Source organism: Chiloscyllium plagiosum, unplaced genomic scaffold, assembly GCF_037043375.1.
Source record: "Chiloscyllium plagiosum isolate Xiang-an unplaced genomic scaffold, Cpla_swu_hap1 HiC_scaffold_19, whole genome shotgun sequence".
NCBI lineage: Eukaryota > Metazoa > Chordata > Chondrichthyes > Orectolobiformes > Hemiscylliidae > Chiloscyllium > Chiloscyllium plagiosum.
The window spans coordinates 57,521,001-57,541,540 of NW_028270157.1; the positions used below are offsets into that span (position 1 = coordinate 57,521,001).

A 20,540-nucleotide genomic window follows, 5' to 3' on the forward strand; every position below is an offset into this window, starting at 1 on the left:
GCTCCCACATCACTTGTGGAACACAAATTTATCTTTGCAAAACAACTTTGACGGGGCTCAAAACAGCAACAATACAAGGTTTCTGCACAAAATAGCATCTTCCCAAGGTTGATCAAACTGTAAAATGATTAATTTTTGGTGAATTCCTGATGAGATAGAAGCATTTGGTCCAAAATGAAATCAATGCATCCTGTTTGATTCAAATAGGCTTGAGACAAAACAAAAAGAGGCGAGATCTCAGACTGAGAAAGGCATGATTAGGATATTCCATGTGCGGGGTATCATATGTAGACAGTGGAAGAGGAAGGCTTGATGGGTCAAGTGGTAAGTGCGTTCAAGTTGGTCTTATGCTCTGGTAATAGCAGATTATTCTGTCAAAGACAAACTCTCACATTACCAATAACCTTTACGTATCCGGTACAAATGCTTTCATTTATCATTGTAATTTTAAAATTCCCATGCTATTGAATTGTGTACAGCTAGCCATAAAACTGCAAAAACTGCTTATCAGGTACTTACAGTGAACAACATTTGGGGCAATAAAGTTTCACAGACTGGTGGAGAGCTCTTGGCTCATAATTCACCAGCTTAGCTCTAATGCGGTACTTCTGAGGTGGTGATTGGTCCAGGATTTCTTGAATTGGAGTTGTTCTGATGTGCTGATGAGCTGTGAGTACTGCAACACAGTATTTCAGAGTGTTATGAATGAAGGTTGAAAAGGCACAATGAAAACAACAGAAGTAAAAGTACAGGAGGATGAGAAAGCTTCCATAGTACAGTAACTGGCTGTTCGGCAGGAACAGTTGTCATGTTAAAGGTCTTAAAAAAAATAGAAGATTTGAAGCTTTGGCAACTGCTTTCAATAATTTTCATGCCCTTCGAGGATTAATGATTCCCCTAGAATTTGCAATACAGGCTTAATTCCCACGTTAAATTGCTCAGAGCTCCCCTTGTTCTCCATCAAAATTAATATTTTGATGGAGAACAAGTACATGGCACAGCCCTGCCCTTAAACTGAAGGAAAATCAAAAGCACAAAGCCATACCATTAAGTTTTAGGTGAAAAAGGCTTTGGAGTCCAATTAATCTTATTCTTTTATAACTGTGAGTTGCAGACTGCACTGACTAGGTGAAATAAATTGGGAATCTCTCAATGCTCTGAGACAATGATAAAGGCCAATAAATTGTCCATCACACAGGAGTGAACACAGGCTAACTCAAGCAGCATGCCAGGGTCTCCCCCTTGAAAATTATTACAGTAAATGTTGTTTTTTTACATCAACCTGATAGTTTCCATGGCCATTTGTAAGCAGAATCGTTCAATAACTTGAAATTGGGGGATTTGAATACGTGACCTCTCCCATAGCAACAGTTCTGTCATATTCATTTCCAAATTTATATCTTTCCATTGCATTATCCTGTTGTTTATAATTTGGCTCCTGTCCCATGGCTTGAACCAAACTTTATTGCGACTTGTTTAAGTCCTCAAGTCAGTCCTAAGCAAGCCTATCCATCTCAAGAGCCTCTTCTGTTGCTGCATGAATATGTCTAATGCAGTGTTCGCATTTAAATTTTCTTTCGTTAAATATCTTCTCTTCAGCTCTCTGACACTTGATGGTTATCTACCAGACTTCATAAAACTGACTGCTTTACACTAGCCAAGATACATAGCTTTAACAACCAGCATGAATTTGAGGTGATACACTGAAACTACATTGAGCTATACCAGAACCTTTTGATAAGGAAAAGGAGCACATTTCAGTACGTCAGGATGGTCCAATGTGAATTACAATCAGTGTATTTTAAAAAAGACCAGTGTTGTAATGCAGGAAAGGGAGCAGCAAGATCGCACAATATAATAACGACCAAATAATGATGTTGCCTGTGGAATACATATTGTTCAGAGAAGAACTTTTATGCTCTTCCTTGAGTAGTATGACAAGATTTTCATCCATCCGAGAGGGGCATGTGGGGAACCCTTGATCATCACAGTTAAGCGATGACATCTCTGGCACAGCACTCCCTCAGTGGTACACTACAGTGTTGACTGCAAGGTCAAGTCTCTGGAGTGTCTTTTAAGCCCAGGGGTTTTTGATGGAAGAATTGAGAGTACTCTGAGAGTACACTATGGGGGGGAATTGCGAGATTACAGACAGTGGCTATCATTTTCGAAAAGCAGCTTCCCAAGAAGTCATGCCAAAGAAATGGCAGGAGGTTTTCTGCAAACGGTGGCATGGTGGCTCAGTGGTTAGGACTGTGGCCTCACAGCACCAGGGTCCCAGGTTCGATTCCAGCCTCGGACAACTGGCTGTGTGGAGTTTGCACATTCTCCCCGTGGGTTTGCGTGGGTTTCCATCGAGTGCTCCGGTTTCCTCCCACAATCTAAAGATGTGCAGGTCAGATAAATTAGCCATGCTAAATTGCCCATATATTAGGTGCATTAGGGAAATGGGTCTGGGTGGGTTACTCTTCGGAGGGTCGGTGTGGACTGGTTGGGCCAAAGGGCCTGTTTCCACACTGTAGGGAATCTAATCTAATCTAACTCCAAAGAATTCCCGCAGATACCAACCTGTTGCAGATTCCTGTTGACATCGCTCGATCCTAGCCGCTGAAGTTGCTTCAGATGCTGCAAGATTTGATCGTAACAACCTTATTAATAAGGTAACAATAACCATTCAGGATAACCAACTCTATTCGCAATATAAAAACCGACAGAACTGCAGATGCTGTAAATCAGGAATTGCTGGAAAAGCTCAGCAAGTCTGGCAGCATCTGTGGAGAGAGATCAGAGTTAATGTTTCTGGTGAAGTGACCCTTCCTCAGAACTGATGGCAGATCGGAAAATTTTGGATTACTTGCAGTACTGTTTTCTATTTTAAACGAAACGCACATCATCCTCACGAGGCTGTGACAGGATGAGTGCTGGTAGGGGAGCAGACAGAAAGATAAATGGGGTTTTGATTATTGAACAGAACAGTTGGAAGGGCTTTTGTTTTCAAAGCATAATGCCTAATTTCTTCATGTTCAATCTGATTAATGAGCTAAGATCACAAATCTTTTCTAAAATAAAACTGTACAACATGGCAACATCAAAGAGAAACAACAAAAGAGTAGAGTGAAAGCAAATGGAAAGTGCTATCAGAAAAATCTGAGGATTAACAAAACCACTCTAAGAAAGGTTAAGAGGCCGTTGTGAAAAGATTGATGAACAGGTTTTCTGACTCTGAAATAGTCTTTTCTCAGTTTTGAGAGGAAACCATTAAAGTTCATGCTGGTCCTTGAATTACTTCTCTGGGGCAGCACAATAAAAATTGCGTGGTTTGGATATAAATGTTGATTTATTGGGTGTTTCAGTTACAGCATTTTTAAGACTTTCACGGCCAGATACAGATGGAAATCTCGCACTGAGGCTGTTTCAATTCAGTGTCACACCGTTTATTATACGTCTGTGGTAACAGACTCAAAAATGGTGTCTGAAATCATGTGGTAAACATCTCCCAGATTGGTTCAGTTTGCATGTGACAGCTCCCACTTCACTTCGAAGGCTAAGTTGTTCAACATTCAGGAAAAGTCTGCCTGAATAGAGGAGACAACTTTACTTGAGTGGAGACAGTGGAAGGCTCTCAAAGAAGGCAGTAGATTGTTTGAAAATCTGATGCAAAAAGATGATTATCAGAAGCAGCAGCAACAGAAACATTCAAGAATAAAACAAGTTTGTAATCTGGAATGCTGAGGAAACGCCAGCTAATTCTTTCCAATCTTCGTCTCATGTAGTCTTCTGTTTGTGGTAAAGGATATCTCCTGGAATTAAAGGCACTGGCTTGACTGGGTCTCACTGACTCTCTCCATAAATAGAGGCAACAAACCTTCCATAGTAGGAGAGAGGAAGTAACTTTGACATAACTGAAAATTTGAAATTATATAACGTTGTTGCTGCAGCTTCTTCTGGGATTTAGAACAATCCTATTCTGAGGAAACCCCATAATCGTTTGAGCCTTTTAGACCCCATCGAACATCCCCTCCAATAATGAGACATCCGCTCAGCTCTGCACTTGTGTCACATACTCAAAACTACAACACTACTGAAGAGGAGCAATGGAATTCTTCCAGTCACAGCTGGCATCATCATCGACGGTCCCTCGCAGACGAGGAGTCCGTAGGTGGCTGTAAGGTCCTGTGTGGCTCCCGCCGGCTCTGTCACACTTAGGGCACAAGGTGGTGGTGAGAAGGGGTGGGTGGGATGTTGGTGTGCCTCCTCTCACTGTTTTTGCCTGGCTCCAGCTTTTTCCCATGAAGGTGCCAGAGGCCTTTGGGGATGTTCCTCCCTCACTTTGGATGGGCTTGGGCCAGTGATTCCCAGGTCACAGCCAACGCTATCCCCTCAACCAACATCTTCCATGGCATGTCTCAAGGATGTATTTTGCTGGGGTTTTTTTTCTTTTTTAGAGAAACTGGAGTTTTTCTTACTATGACAGAGAGGTGAAATGGATACTTGGGTGACCAATAAAGAGAAATATTTGCACTGGATAGAGAGTCTACAACTAAAGGTCTACAATTTAAAACAAGCACCTTGGGTTAGCAACTCTCCAGAGTTGCCTTAGGCTTGCCTTCAATTAAGACTATATTCTCTGGACACTTTCTTCAGCAAGAAGATGCTGCCTGACCTGCTGCGCTTTGCCAGCAACACATTTTCAGCTCTGATCTCCAGCATCTGCAGTCCTCACTTTCTCCTCGAACACTTTCTTCAGCAAGACAATTCAAGACCTGCGACCCTCTGATAGAAAAGCTTTTGCTTCATCTCTGTTTTAAATGGGCAGCTTCTGATTTTTAAACAATGATCCAGGGCTCTAGATTCCTTCTTAAGACGAAACAACCTCTCCACATCAAAACATCTCATGACAAGGAGCGGCATGGTGGCAGAATGGTGGCTCAGTGGTTAGCACTGCTGCCTCACAGCACCAGGGTCCCAGGTTCAATTCCAGCCTCGGGCAACTGTCTGTGTGGAGTTTGCACATTCTCCCCGTGCCTGTGTGGGTTTCCTCTGGGTGCTCCGGGTCCAAAGATGTGTAGGTCAGGTGAATTGGCCGTGCTAAATTGCCCAGAGTGCTAGGTGCATTAGCCAGAGGGAAATGGTCTGGGTGGGTTACTCTTGGGAGGGTGTGGACTTGTTGGGCCAAAGGGCCTATTTCCACACTGTAGGGAATCTAATCTAATCTAATCTTAAATGATTCAATAAAGTCACCTCCTATTGTTCTACACTCCGGTGGATACAGTCTAACCTGTTAATATTTCCCTTTAAACAACAAACATCTTCCAGGTACTGGGCTGGTAAACATTTCTGAACTGTTTCCAACACATTTCCACTCTTCTTTAAATAAGGTGACCAATCTGCGAATCTACTGGAACCCCATTCATAAAAGCGATCTGAAAATTCAGCCTTTGTTAGTATGAACTATGTCCTTTGTATGGTTTTTAACACCTATTAGCAAGCTCTGTACTTGAACCCATGAATTCTGGCCATTTCATATTCTTTTCTTGGAAAAGCATATTACTAGCATCAATTTCAGTATAAAGCCAGTGGCCCACATTCTATGTCAAAGAGTATTGCGCTGGAAAAGCACAGCCAGGCAGCAGCATCTGAGGAGCAGGAGTTGTGTTTCGAGCATAAGCCCCATACACCAAGACCTTTTTTATCTGATCAGATATCCTTAAAACTCAACTTGACTTCCTACCTTAGATGCTGTTACGGTCCAGCTAATGGTAATGCTGGGCATAACAGACCTAAGAATGAAAACTGGCTTGATAATTCTTTGAAGTTTGCGTCACATACAGAGTGGTTAAAAAGGCATTTGGCACACTTGCCTTCTATGCTCAGTCCTTTGAGTGTAGGAGTTGGGCAGTCATGTTGAGGTTGTACAGGACATTGATGAGGCCTCTTCTGGAGTACTGCATCCAGTTCTGTTTGCCCATTTATAGGAAGGATATTATTAAGTTGGAGAGGGTTGAGAAGAGATTTAGCAAGATGTTGGAGTTGAAAAGTGTGGCACTGGAAAAGCACAGCAGGTCAGGTAGCATCCAAGGAGCAAGAGAATTGACCTTTTGGGCATAATCCCTTCTCAGGAATGCCGGGGGGGAAGGGGGCTGAGAGATAAGTGGGGGTGGGGGGGTGGGCATGAAGGCAGCCAGGAAGGTGAAAGGTAGATGCAGGCGGGGGGGGGGGGGGAACGATTGTGATAGGTTGGTGGGGGGTGGTAGAGCGGGTAGGTGGAAAGGAAGATATCAAAATTAGAGTGGTGCTGGAAAAGCACAGCAGGTCAGGTAGCATCTGAGGAGCAGGAAAATCGGAGCTTCAGGCAAAAACCCTTCACATTCCAGCACCGCTCTAATCTCCAGCATCTGCAGTACCCATTTCTGCCAGAAAAAATGATGGACAGGTAGGACAGGTCAAGAGGGCGGTGCCAAGTTGGGGGGGTTGGATCTGGGGAGGAGATTTGGAAACTAGTGGAGTCGATGTTAATACTGTATAGTTGAACAGTCCCAAGGTGGAAGTTGAGGCATTCTTCCTCCAGTTGTCAGGTGGCTTTGATTTGACGGTGAAGGAGGCCCAGGGCTTGAATGTCCTTGGGGGTGTGGGAGGGGGAGATGAGTGATCGGTCACAAGGCAGTGGGGTTGTTGCCAGGTATGGAAGGTTTGAGTTATCAAGAAAGATTGGATAGGCTGGACCTTTTTTTTTTTTACAGAAGCATAGGTGGTTGAGAGGTGACCTTATAAAAGTTTATAAAATAATGAGAGGTATAGATAGGGTTAATGGTAGTGTGTTTACCCTACGATGGGGGATTTCAAGACAAAGGGACATATTTTTAGGGCGAGAGGAGAGAGATTTCAAAAAGACATGAGGGGCAAATTTGTTTTACATAGAGGGTGGAATGAACGTCCTGAGGAAGTGGTGGATATGGGTACAATCATAACGTTTAAAAGACATTTGGATAAGTACACAAATAGGAAAGGTTTGGAGGGATATGGGCCAGGAACAGGCAAGTGGGACTGGCTTAGTTTAGGATTATGTTCGGCATGGACCTAAGGGTCTGTTTCCTTGTTTATGACTCTATGACCATAAGTTTAAGTTTTTTAGTTATTTAACATGGCAATTAGCTCCTGAAACATATCTACATAAGGCTGCAGATGTTCCTTAAAAAGAGAACATCGTTCATTGCACAAAAGAAACCAAAATAAATAAACTAAGTGATATAGAATAAAGTAGATATAAAAGACTGTTTAGAAAGGTCTTAGTACAAACCGCAAAACATCGTTTCAACCTGTTTCCCAGATTGAAGTCCACAGAAATTATATCTTTATCTCAACTCTAAATTACTACTTAATTGATTCCCTCTCGTGCCTTCTCCATGGACTATGCAGACAGTTTTATGAGTCTGCAGGCACAAACATTTCACAATTCATTGAGCCTAACTTTTTCAGTTCTAATCATTTAAAGGCTTTTATACATACATTGTCAGTTTGGAAACTTGTCAAGACTAAACGCTTCTAAAGTGACGAGCACACCTAAATTCACCTGGAAAAAAAAAATGGGTTCCCATTCTAGGGCAAACTATTCCACCTTCTGAATTGAATTCTGGATTCTTTTGAAGTGAGAAAATTGACTTTTCTGCTCTGGGGTCAACACAAAGCTAATGGCTTTGTTCTGTTTACTCTGTCATAAACCCATTTGTATAAGTGTCCTATCTATTAACAATAGGAGAAAGTGAGGACTGCAGATGCTGGAGATCAGAGCTGAAAATGTGTTGCTGGAAAAGCACAGCAGGTCAGGCAGCATCCAAGGAGGAGAATCGACGTTTCGGGCATGAGCCCTTCTTTAGGAATGAAGAAGGGCTCATGCCCGAAACGTCGATTCTCCTGCTCCTTGGATGCTGCCTGACCTGCTGCGCTTTTCCAGCAACACATTTTCAGCTCAGTATCTATTAACAATACACAGGTCTGCCAGGCAGAAGATCACAGTTACATGACTCTGAGTAATGATGTATTTCAGTCAGTGTTCCAGAATTACTTTCTGCTCGTTTACAGAACTGACCAAATCCCTCTGCCTCACCTTTAAAATCCAACTTCAAAATATGATACTTATTCACCTAGAATATGCCTTTCTTCAGAATATCTCCCCAGAGTCAGAAAAGTCTGCAGATGGTTGTACCAGTATTTTATCCTTCATGTTGGAAGTTGAGTTTGGACTGTCAACTTAGATATCCTTCAGCATCAGGTCAAAGGCATTGAAATGTTTTTTTGAAATCCAACAAGTATTAATTTTGCATGGAAGAGGACCCTAGGTGAGCCATGAGCAAGTAAAGAGAGCTAAACAGACGGTTGAACGCATCTTTCATCTTGTGGATAGTGAGCCCAGAGGACAGATTGAAATCTGTTTTATGGGGTTTCTTAAGCAGATATCTATTAAGTTTATTTGTCAAGTCATTACACAGAATAACCCTTTGACTTTCGCAAGGCAATAGGATGGACTACCTAGTAAGTTTTAACATTTAGTGGAGCAGACGTATCTCTCAGCATTACAACTCAAGTGGGCTGTGCCTTTTTTGTCCTCCCCTCCCCCATCACATGCATTTTGACAATGCTTGTATGTTCCTGTAATATGTGGAAGATTCGGAAGATCGCAAACTCAGGGAGAGTCAATAGGGACTTGTTAAGTAGGGGAACGTCATGGTTGAGAAATTTAATCAATCGTTTTGAAGAGGTAACCAGGAATACAGATAGGGGCAATACATTTGATGTGGTCTATTTGGACTTTAGAAAAGCTTTTGATTAGGTCCCTCACGACAGATCAGGCAAGAAAATAAAAACTTATTGTACTCAACACAAAGTGGCACATTGATCCAACCTTGGCTACGAACCAGGAAGCAAAGGATGTTGGTACAGGGATGTTTCTGTGACTGAAACTCTATTTCCAGTGGGGGTCTGCAGGGCTCAGTGCTGGGGGCCATTGCTGTTTGTGCAAAATGATTTGGACTTAGATATAGAGAGTGTGATCAAAACATCCGTTGATGACACAAAAATAGGTCGAGTTGATAGCTGTAAAATGCAGGACGATATCAATAGACTGCTCAGCTGGGCAGAGCAGTGACAAATGGAATTCAATGCAGGAAAGTGAAAGGTAGTACGTTTGGGGAAGTTAAAAATCACACAACACCAGGTTATAGTCCAACAGGTTTAATTGGAAGCACTAGCTGTCGGAGCGCCGTTCCTTCATCAGGTGGTTGTCAGAAGGAGTGGCGCTCCGAAAGCTAGTGCTTCCCATTAAACCTATTGGACTATAACCTGGTGTTGTGTGAGTTTTAACTTTGTACACCCCAGTCCAACACCGGCATCTCCAAATCATGACATTTAGGGAGGGTTAACAAAGCAAGGGATTACACGATGAATGGTGGGACCCTGGAAAGTACTAAAGATCAGAGGGACCTCAATGTGTACATTCACAGATGTCTGAATGTTTCAGCACAGGTAGATAAAGCAGTTAAGAAGGCATATGGTATGCTTGCCTGTATTAGCAGGGGCAGAGAATACAAGAGCAGGGAGTTATGCTGGAACTCTATAAAATATTGTTAAGTTACACTTGTGGTTCTGGTGACCATATTATAAGGATGTACCTGAACAAGAGAGTGTGGGGGTGATTTGTTGGGAAGCTTCTGGGTAGGGAAAGCAGTCTAAGATATGAGTAAAGATTGGAGAGACTCTGAAAGATAGGATTTAAGTGTATTTGGCAAGAAATAACTGGAGATAGTCAGCACGATTTTGTGCGAGGGAAATTGTGTCTCACAAACTTGATTGAGTTTCTTGAGGAATTAACAAAGAAGATTGATGAGACCAGAGCGGTAGACATTGTTTATTTGAACTATAATATAGCCTTTGACAAAGTTCCACGTGGTATATTAATTAGTAAAGTTAGATCACATGGGATTCAGATGAGCTTGCCAATTGGATTCAAAATTGGCTTTATGACAGGAGACAGACTGTGATGGCAGAAAGTTGTTTATTGGACTGGAGGCCGTGACCACAAGGATTGGTACTGGGTCCATATAAATTAAATAAATGATTTAGATAAGAAAAAGAAAGCATGGTTAGTAAGTTTGCAGATGACACAGAATTGGTGGCATAGTGGCCAGTGAAAAAGGTTATCTAAGATTAAAAAACATCTTGGTCAATTGGGTCAATGGGCTGAAGAGTGGCAGATGGAGTTTAATTTGGACATTACAGTTTGGTAAAACAAACTACGGCAGGACTTATACAATTAAAAATAGGGTATTGTTATGTTGTAGAACAGAGAGACCTAAGGGTTCAGGTACATAATTCTTTGAAGTTTGCATCACATACAGATAGAGTGGTTAAGAAGGCGTTTAGCACTCTTGCCTTCACTACTTTGAGTATAGGAGCTTGGACATCATGTTGGGGTTGTACAGGATGTTAGTGAGTCCGCTTTTGTAGTACTGTATCCAGTTCTGGTCGACCTATTATAGGAAGGATATTATTAAGCTGGAGAGGATGCATAAGAGATATACCAGACGGTTGCCGGGAGTGGAGGCTTTGAGTTATAAGGGCACTATTTACATTTAATAAGTAAGGGAATGTGTACTGGCTTCCATCAATGTAATGAATATTTGGGGAGGGGGATATGTAAAATTGATTAGATTAGATTGATTAGATTCCCTACAGTGTGGAAACAGGCTCTTCGGCCCCAGTCCACACCAACCCTTCAAAGAGCATCCCACCCAGATCCTTTCCCCCTGACTAATGCACCTAACACTATGGGCAACTTAGCATGACCAATTCACCTAACCTGCACATCTTTGGACTGTGGGAGGAAACCGGAGCACCCGGAGGAAACCCACGCAGACACGGGGAGAATGTGCAAACTCTACACAGACAGTCGCCCGAGGCTGGAATTGAACCTGGGCCCCTGGCGCTGTGAGGCAACAGTGCTAACCACTGAGCCACTGTGCGGTTTGGATTTTTCTCACTGGAGCATAGGAGGTTGAGGGGTGACCTTGTAAATGTTTATAAAATCATGAGGGGTACAGGTAAGGTGAATGGCAGGTGTCTTTTCCCGAGGGTGGGAGATTTCAACACCGAGGGCAGGTTTTCAAGGGGCGAGGAGCAAGATTTGAAAAACACGTGAGCGGCAATTATGTTTACACAGAGATTGGCTCCTGTTTGGAATGAACTTCCAGAGGAAGTGATGGGTGTGGGTACTGTTACAATGTTTAAAAGACATTTGGATAAGTACACAAATAAGAAATACTTGGAGGGATATGGGCCAAGCACAGGCAGGTGGGACTAGTTTAGTTTGAGATTATTGTCAGCATGGACTGGTTGGACCGAAGGGTCTGTTTGCGTGCTGTATGACTCGAAGACTCTAAATTCTGCTTGTTTTCCTTTGAGCAGTGAAGGTTGAGGGGGAAACCTGATCGAGCTGAGGAAAATAATGAGGAACATAGATAGAGTGGAAAGGAAGGCACTTTTTCCATGAATAGAGAGGTCAATAATTAGGGAGCATAGATTGAAGGTAAGAGATAGAAGGCTAAGAGCAAAGTTCAGGAGAAACTTTTTAACCCAGAAGGTGGTGGGTTTCATGATTCGAAAATGCGGCTGCGTCAGAAAATTTTGTAACATTTAAACAGGATTTAGGCTATTCGCTTACAATGCCACAGGCTCCACAGCTATTGGCTAAGAATTGGAAAATGGGATTAGCGTAGTCAGATCATAGTTGGCTGGTGTGGAAATGATGCAGTCAACGGTCTCCTTCTGTTCTGTAGATGTCTGCATAGCGTGCTGTTTCTCATCTGTGTGTGAACGTCCACTTTCTATTCAAGCTGTGTCATTCAGCTCAGTACTACAGATGCAGCACATTACACTGACACTCGGCTAGAATACCTTATTGTTTTTGAGAGTGACCTGCGCTCATAAGGAGGTTGAAGATACCACGTTCCACAACAGGTTACAAATGCAACTACCACCCACTCTGCTCTCACAACCACCCTATGGTACGTAGAATCTCTGTAGTATGGAAAAAGACCATTCAGCCCATCGAGCCTGCACCGACCTCTAAAGAGCATTCTACCCAGAACCTCCCTCCCCATTACCCTATCCCTGTAACCTTGCATCTCCCATGGCTAATCTGCCTAGCCTGCACATCTCTGGACACTATGCGGCAACTTAGCACAGCCAATCCTCTTAACCTGCACATGTCTAGGTGACGGTAGGAAACTGGAACACCCTGAGAAAACCCATAGGGAGAATATGCAAACTCCACACAGAGAGTCACTCAAGTGTGGAATCGAACCAGGGTCCCTGGCGCTGTGAGGCAGCAGTGCTAACCACTGAACCACTGTGTTACCCAAAATGTGGAGACTCATTGCAAACAGCAAGGAAAGACCAAGGTTCCTTAAACCCATTGTCCTTTTATCAATGACTTTCTTTATGGAAAAGAAACTCTGTGAACAGTCTGTGCTGAGCACTCAGGAGACAGCACTGGCTGCAACACAGCTGCTGAACGGAGCTTGACAATTCTTCAGCAATAGCACCATCTAATGGTGAAGAACTTCCACTGCTGTCAATGATTTTCTGAAGTCAGCAAAGGAAGAGGGACAGAGTGTTGTTTAAAAAGTAGCACAAAGTGTAGGTGGAAGTGTGAAGCCTGGACCTGACAGTCACTGTGTGGTGAGTGAACTGTACTGCGAGGTGGTTTATTCATGAAGGCTAACGCTGACTCTTCAGAAAGCTGACTGGAAACTACTATAGTCTAGGCTGTTGGCAGCTGGTGAGGCAGCAGGCTTATGTTGAGATGTCAGGAAACTACTTTCCATGCTGCTTTAACCTCAGGCCGAGTGTGATACACTGGAATTCTGGTCACGTATCTACCTACAGCAACTGTGATTGGAAACATCTCAAACCCAGCTCTCCTCCAGCTGTACTATTGTCCGACAGAATAGAGATTGTGGGGAGGAGGGCACTATTTACGTTTAATAAGTAATGAAATGTGTTCTGGACTAGCTTCCATCAATGTAATAAATATTTGGGGAGGGAGATATGACAGTCAGGATGGTGTAGTAAATCCAATGACATTTGCAAAGTTCCCAGTATAACAAATACCTATCATTTAGGTGTCATTTGATAGACATGATAATTTAGTCATTATCAACAACCCATCATCACAGGGACAGCAATCAAATAGATGCTTGGTGCTTTGATTTAAGCAATAATTAAACAATAATTAAATAATTAAACAAGTGCATAAAAAACAGCATCATAAGGAGTTGAAAGTGTGTGGGATTCACTTGGAGGTTTTGTGCTGAAACAAGGAGATGAAAGAAAAGAGGCAAAAGAGTCTTTCAGGACCAGGATGGGAAATGTGATTGTATGTATCTGTTTGGGTGGAAACAGACTGGTCTAATGGTGTTTCACTCTCGTAATTTCAACATACTTCTCTGTAGCTCCAAAGTCACTCACTTCCCCCATCCAACTCCAGCCCAATTCAAATCTCAAAACATTCCACAATACTGGATTTTCAATCTAGGATTGAGAACCCAACACCCAGATTAGATTAGATTACATTACAGAGTGGAAACAGGCCCTTCGGCCCAACAAGTCCACACTGACCCGCCGAAGCGCAACCCACCCATACCCCTACCCTACATTTACATTTACTCCTTACCTAACACTACAGGCAATTTAGCATGGCCAATTCACCTGACCTGCACATCTTTGGACTGTGGGAGGAAACCGGAGCACCCGGAGGAACCCCACGCAGACACGGGGAGAACGTGCAAACTCCACACAGTCAGTCGCCTGCTGAGGATTATCCAAGGTCCCCACCCTGCACTGTATTATTGATTTGCTAGTGTTCCATTACACTCCTGCCTGTACCTTGTAGGCAGTGGACAGCCTTTGGGGAGTAAGGAGGTGAGTTACTTGCTGCAGGATTCCAGCCTTTGACCTACCTTTGTAGCTGCAGTATTTATATGGCTAAGATCAATTCGGTTTCTGGTTGATAGTAACCTCCAGAATAGGAAATTCAGTGACAGTAATGCCATTGGATGTCAAGGGGTGGTGGTTAGGTTGTCACCTGGCATTCGTATGTGGTGTAAATACTATTTGCAACACACAGATGACTGCCTAGATGGCTTCTACTGAAAGAAACCCATACCCCCATCCTGAAAACTGGCTTTGGAAAACACAAGAACAAAATAAATCGATGCAGAAGTCAGCCTCTCCGCAATTCAGTAAGATCTAGTTCAACACCATTTTCTTGCACTTCTTCCAAATTCCTTGATAGCTTTCTTCACATTAAAAACATCGATGACAATCTTGAACATGGTGGGGCCACAACAGCTTTCTGGGAAAAGTCAGAGACTTCCAAGTTGCTAATTGCCTGCTCAATGTTGGAATGTGTTAGTCACTGATTTTGGCTGTAGCACCTCTCTCCGTTCATATCTGCATAGCATCAGGAGTCATCTCTTCTGAGCATAGTCCTAATCTCCCAGCAACCATCCTTACAGCCTGGATGATGGCCTTAGGATATGCACCATTTGGGACTCAGAGAGAACCCAGACAGCTGGCCCAGAATCGAGACCCACAAGATCCACGTTGTGTGGTGACACGCCAGCTGGACTTTCACTGAGGGAACGTCTTTGCCATTCAGGAATCTGGCAGGTTCGTCCAGTGATGGATACATACTTGGATCAATGATCCCCGGATCTGAGGTGATCTAGCAATGGTGGCTCAAGGTAGATGTCGCCTCCAGGCCTCCAGATTAAGGCCTTTGTGACTGGCCTGATGAGCTGCCAACAGAGAGAGGTGGAGACTACCTAAGTCCAAAGCTGATGCTTGGAACAATCCAGAAACATCTAGGTTTCACAGCTGTAATGGAGAGACTGCGAGGCTTCAGGTCATTGTGGTGCCGAGTGCAAATATCCGAAACCATCTCCCTGGAAGGATGGCAGCCTTGTCTGGCACTGTCACAGTTGGCTAGTGCCATCCTCCTCGTGCAGCTTCATGCTGTGCTCCTGTGGACACCTCCTGACCAGGAAAATGTCTCTCAAGTTCCTCATTACTCAGTCCAATGTCAGAGTAACCTTTCAACTTCCACACCAAAACTTCATTCATTACCGGGCCTTCCTCATCCCATTCTGATGCTTAAGTAATGCCAGGAATCTCTTGTTCCTCTCAAGAGTCCAGTCGGGAGTGTGGTGCTAGAAAGGCACAGCAGGTCAGGCAGCATCTGAGAAGCAGGAAAATCGACATTTTAGGCAAAAGGTCTTCATCAGGAATGAGGCTTGGGCAAAGGTAGCTGAGAGTGCAATAGGTGGATGGAGGTGGAGATAAAGGTGATAGGTCGGAGGGGAGGGTAGAGTAGATAGGTGGGAAGGAAGATGAACAGGTAGGACGTCATGAGGGCGATGCAGAATTGGAAGGTTGGAACTGGGATAAGGTGTGGGAAAGGGGAAAATGAGGAAATTGGTGAAATCCACATTGATGCCGAGGTTGAAGTTGAGGCATTCTTCCTCCAGGTGTTGGGTGGGTAGGGAGTGACGGTGGAGGAGGCCCAGGACCTACATGTCCTCAGCAGAGTGGGAGGGGGAGTTGAAGTATTCGGCCATGGGGTGGTGGGGTTGATTGTTGCGGGTGTCCCAGAGATGTTCTTTGAAGTGCTCTGCGAGTAGGCGTCCTGTCTCCCCATTGAGACGGCATTGGGAGCAGATACATATATGATGTGTTTAAGGTGTTGCAGGTGAAACGTTGATGAATGTGGAAGGCTTCTTTGGGGCCTTGGACGGAGGTTGGGTGGGTGAGTGTGGGAGCAGGTTTTGCAATTCCCGCAGTGGCACTTTCCCCTGCCTGACTTTCAATGTGCACCCACACCCAAGCCCACTCACGTGGTCTTCTGAAAATTCAGTCTCTGACATCTGACTGTAGGAACATGGCTGTTACACAGCAAGATACGAAGAAACCTGATGATTCCTGATGAAAGGCTCCTGCCCGAAATGTCGATTTTCCTGCTCTTCGGATGCTGCCTGATCTGCTGTGCTTTTTCAGCACCACTGTAATCTTGATTCTAATCTCCAGCATCTGCAGTCCTCACTTTCTCCATGAATAAGCCATGAGTCAATGTCAAAATATGTCTTTCATGGGATGGGGATATTGCTGACAAAGCTGCCATTTATTGTCCCTCCCTAACTGCCTTTGAACTGAATGGATTGACAGCCATTTCAAAGGGCAGTTAAGAGTCAATTATACAGGAGTCACATGTAGGCCAGTCCAGGTAGGGGTGACAGATTTCCTTCCCTAAAGGACATCAGTGAAAAGATTGGTTCTTACCACAGTCAGCGACAGTTACCATGACTATTACTGAGACTAGTTACATACTGCACATTTGTTAACTGCTGTCAGACTGCACGAGCTACCAGCCTGGGTTCTGAACCCAAGTCCCCAGAACATTCACCTGGCTCTCTAGACTACACCAATATCGGTCCTGACATAGATTCAGTCACATACAAGGTGAACCTCCCATGATAATCCACTTAGTCCAAACTTATCTTGTTTCTCCAGTTTATCGATGCCTGGAGTCTTTGACCAAGGTCAGAGGTAAAGAGCATATTACAGAGTCCATGTTCCTACCTGATGGTCTTTTTGAAGTGTTAAGAATGTCTAGCAGTGAAAGATCTCCCAGACTATCTTGGTCTGCAGACAGAGCAGATTCTAAAGACCTGAAAGAAACAAATATCCCTGAGAATATCACACCTGCTTATAGAAATATAAAGTTAAGCTTATTATGACTAGGACAGCAAAAAAATGATCTGTGTGACTGTGACCAGTGGTGTGCCACAAGGATCGGTGCTGGGTTCACTGCTTCTTGTCATTTATATAAATGATTTGGATGTGAATATTGGAGGTATGGTTATTAAGCTTGCAGATGACACCAAAATTGGAGATGCAGTGGACAGTAAAGAAGGCTACCTCCAGAGTACAACGGGACCTTGATTAGATGGGCCAATGGGCTGAGGAGTGGCAGATGGAGTTTAATTTAGATAAATGTGAGGTGCTGTATTTTGGAAAAGCAAATCAGATCAGGGCTTATATACTAAATGGTAAGGTCCTGGGAAGTGTTGTTGAACAGAAAGATCTTGGAGTACAGGTTAATAGATCCTTGAAAGTGGAGTTGCAGGTAGATAGGATATTGAAAAAGGCATTTGGTATGCTTGTCTTTATTGGTCAGTGTATTGATCTTAGGAGTTAGGAGGTTATGTTGCGGCTGCACAGGACACTGGTTGGGCTACTTTTGGAATATTGTGTGCAATTTTGGTCTCCCTGCCACAGGAAGGATGTTGTGAAACTTGAAAGGGTTCAGAAAGATTTATGAGGATATTGCCAGAGAGTTGAGCGATAGGGGGGAGGTTGAATAGGCTGGGGCAGAGGGTGGTGTGTGTATGGAATGAGCTGCCAATGGAATGGAGGAGGCTGGTACAATTACAACATTTAAAAGGCATCTGGATGGGTATATGAATAGGAAGGGTTTAGAGGGATGTGGGCCAAATGCTGGCAAATGGGATTAGATTTAAAAAGGATATCTGGTCAACCTAGGCAAGTTGGACCAAGAGGTCAGTTTCTGTACTGTATATCTCTATGACTTCAGACATCAATGCCTTTTGTGTAAACTGCAGACAATCAGTAAGGAAATGGAAGTTCCACTATCCCTGAAACCTGATACTTTGAAAGCGTATGCTGTTTATGGGTTACGTGGTAATAACTTTGGTGACTCCAGAGTTGCAACTTTATAAAACTTGTAACATCTTTAGAAAACACTGGTGAGGCCATACTTGGAATACTGAGTGTGGCTCTGGTTGCCTCAACATCGGAAGAATGTCGATGCGCTGGAGAGGGTGCAGAGAAGATTCACCAGGATGTTGCCTGGGATGGAAGGTCTCAGATCTGAGGGGAGACTGGATATGCTGGGTTTATTCTCCTTGGAGCAGAGGTGGCTGAGGGCTAGCACACAGTATATCATTAGAATCTTTCCCTGTAGTAGACAGGTCTAAGGCCAGAGGATACGTTTAAGGTGAGTGGTTTAGAGAAACATTTTTTTCACCCAGAGGACTGTAGAAATATGGAACGACTATGACTCTATGTTGCCTGAGAGGGTGGTGGAGTGCCTGAGCAGGTACTCTCACGACATTTAACAGGCACTTAAAGATGAGTGCTTAAAATGCCAGGGTACAGTAGCCTATGAATCCCAAGTGCAGTTAGGGATTAGTGTAGTTTGGTGTTTTTTTTCAGTGGGCTGAAGGGTCAGTTTCTATGCTGTATGTTTCTATGACTCCACTCATGGTGTGAGGAAGTTGTTTACTGGAGCTGCTGCCTTAAATCTGTCTGTAAACCTTTTCACCTTAAGACAATGGCTCTTTTGAGTGATAGGGACACCATCATTCTGCATATAAAACACAGCAGATTACAGAAAAAAAGCAAAACATTGTTTTATTCCCCAATCCTTCTTAACCTTGCTAATCTCTATGATTGCTGACTCGCTCTCAGTCCTTTCAGCACTGAGCTTTGGAATTTCTCCCCTCTGGCTCTCTCTCTTCCCTTAAGATGCTTCTTAAACTCTCTCACATTGACCACACTTTTAATTACCAGTCCAATATCATGCTATCTGGTTTCTGTGGGGCACATAGACAGAATACCTCGAATCACAATGCTTGCTTCTCCACGATCAGTGGAGAAGGGGTCAAACAGCAGTGAGAGAGCTGGTGCTGGCCTCAGGAACTGGCCTACACTGTCTGAAAGAAAATCTCAGGAAAGTTGTTCAAACGAACTCATCAATATAAGTGTGCCGTAAGTACAGGAATATCTCATCCTTTTCTGCCTCCCAGTAACCAGCATGAGGAAATTGGCCAAGGAACTGGATGACACAGAATTAAAGAACTAGGGGAAGATGAAGAAAGTCTTTTTATTTAAAAAAATGTAGCAAGTTCTGGTGATCTAGAATTGGTTCAACAGCAACTTCCAACAAAAAAAAAATCAGTGTTTGCTATGAGGAATGAGGTGGAGTGTGACTGATTAAATAGCTCTTTCAAACTGCCATTACATGCAATGATGGACCTCTTCCAGAACTGTATTATTCTGCTATTCAGATGAAAGGCATGAGAGCTTTCTCTAATTCCCCCATTACAATCTTTCAAATGGACTCGTGACTTCCCTGTCAGAACGTTTTGCCACTGCTCTTGGAGCAGGGCCTGCTTTCACTGACCTGTTAACCCTAGCACTCCAGGGTCTGACTTCTGGCAGAGGCTGGCAAGCTTTATGTCTCTTTCAGTGTGAACTGTTTCTGCACCAGTGCTACTTACTGCTTGAGCTGCTGAACGGCGCTGCAGTCTGCCGGCATTATTGTGATACCTCGCCCATAGGAAGTTCCTCCGTGAAGGTGGAATCCCATCTCTGGCACAGGGTCCAGACTGATGCTCGGTTTCTCAGTGGTCGGCGTTATTAGCTTGGCGTGAAGGTTGTGGATTGTCAGGTACATTCCCACCTGGAAAAGGTTTTTTTTAGAAAAAAAAGAATCCTCACCGTCATTGCTCGAAATAATGAAAGTAGGAGCAAGAGTAGGCCAGTCAGCTTGGATCATCACTGATCGACCAGCTCAACACCATTTTCCTTCATTATCCCCATATCCCTTCATATCTTTAACATCCAGAAAATATTTGTTAATTTAGCGGCGCACCTTCATGTATATGAATTTTTGTGAAATCTGGGAGCATAAAGGGCCCATCACCCATTTACAATAGTGTCTGCTTCATTGCTAAAATAGTGCAAAATACATCCTCACATGTCGGTCTGCATCATGAACAATCACAATTTGCCTTCGAGCCTTTCTTAAAGTTTATTTGGATTTTGGATGATGGACTTAAAACGTGAGATATACTGCTTTAAACCAAGGAGGCTGTAAACAGATAGTGTGGTTTTACAAATCATGTTTACTTGAGCACATAGTGAATTGTATATAGTGTTGCCTTTTCTTGGAAGCAAAAGCATACTAAATGGGATCAAAGTGTTTGGAACTAGGGGACAACTGCTTGACGGCATTGTATAGATTGACTCCTGAGCAGGTGACCATCGCTGTTCTCAGGGCAGTGCACAATGCAATCAGCTAGCCTCTGAATAGAATCCATTAAAACTCTCTCTTCCTCTTTCCTGAGTGGAGATGTACCCAGAAAGTCTCTCATAACAGCTAGCCAGCTTCCTCTTAGCCTTTTCCTGCAATTTCCCCACCGAGGAAAGAACGAAACACTTTCAAGCACATTGAAAAGACCAACTCTGAACATCGGTGCACACACAACCTTGTGTCATCATTAAAGGTTTGAACAGACGAAAAGAAAACAACTTTTATTGAAATCCGTGGTTTGGACTGGTATTAATGAACTCAGTTTCTTTTTCATTTCCCACTCATAATATATCGTCTATCTGCTGTGTCTTTA

The 20,540-nt window shown here is 43.5% G+C and overlaps 1 protein-coding gene across 3 annotated transcripts in view; it reads right to left on the bottom strand.

The window, feature by feature from the left end:
- Window positions 1-20,540, bottom strand: part of pot1 (protection of telomeres 1 homolog) — a 332,035-nt gene that overhangs the window by 21,767 nt on the left and 289,728 nt on the right. For all 3 annotated transcript variants that reach the window (XM_043709133.2, XM_087997426.1, XM_087997427.1), the window contains exons 11-14: window positions 19,413-19,594; window positions 16,690-16,778; window positions 2,569-2,625; window positions 520-676 (exon numbers count right to left, since the gene is read on the bottom strand). In XM_043709133.2, coding sequence (XP_043565068.2) covers window positions 520-676; window positions 2,569-2,625; window positions 16,690-16,778; window positions 19,413-19,594 — 485 coding nt within the window. The remainder of the gene's footprint in view (window positions 1-519; window positions 677-2,568; window positions 2,626-16,689; window positions 16,779-19,412; window positions 19,595-20,540) is intronic.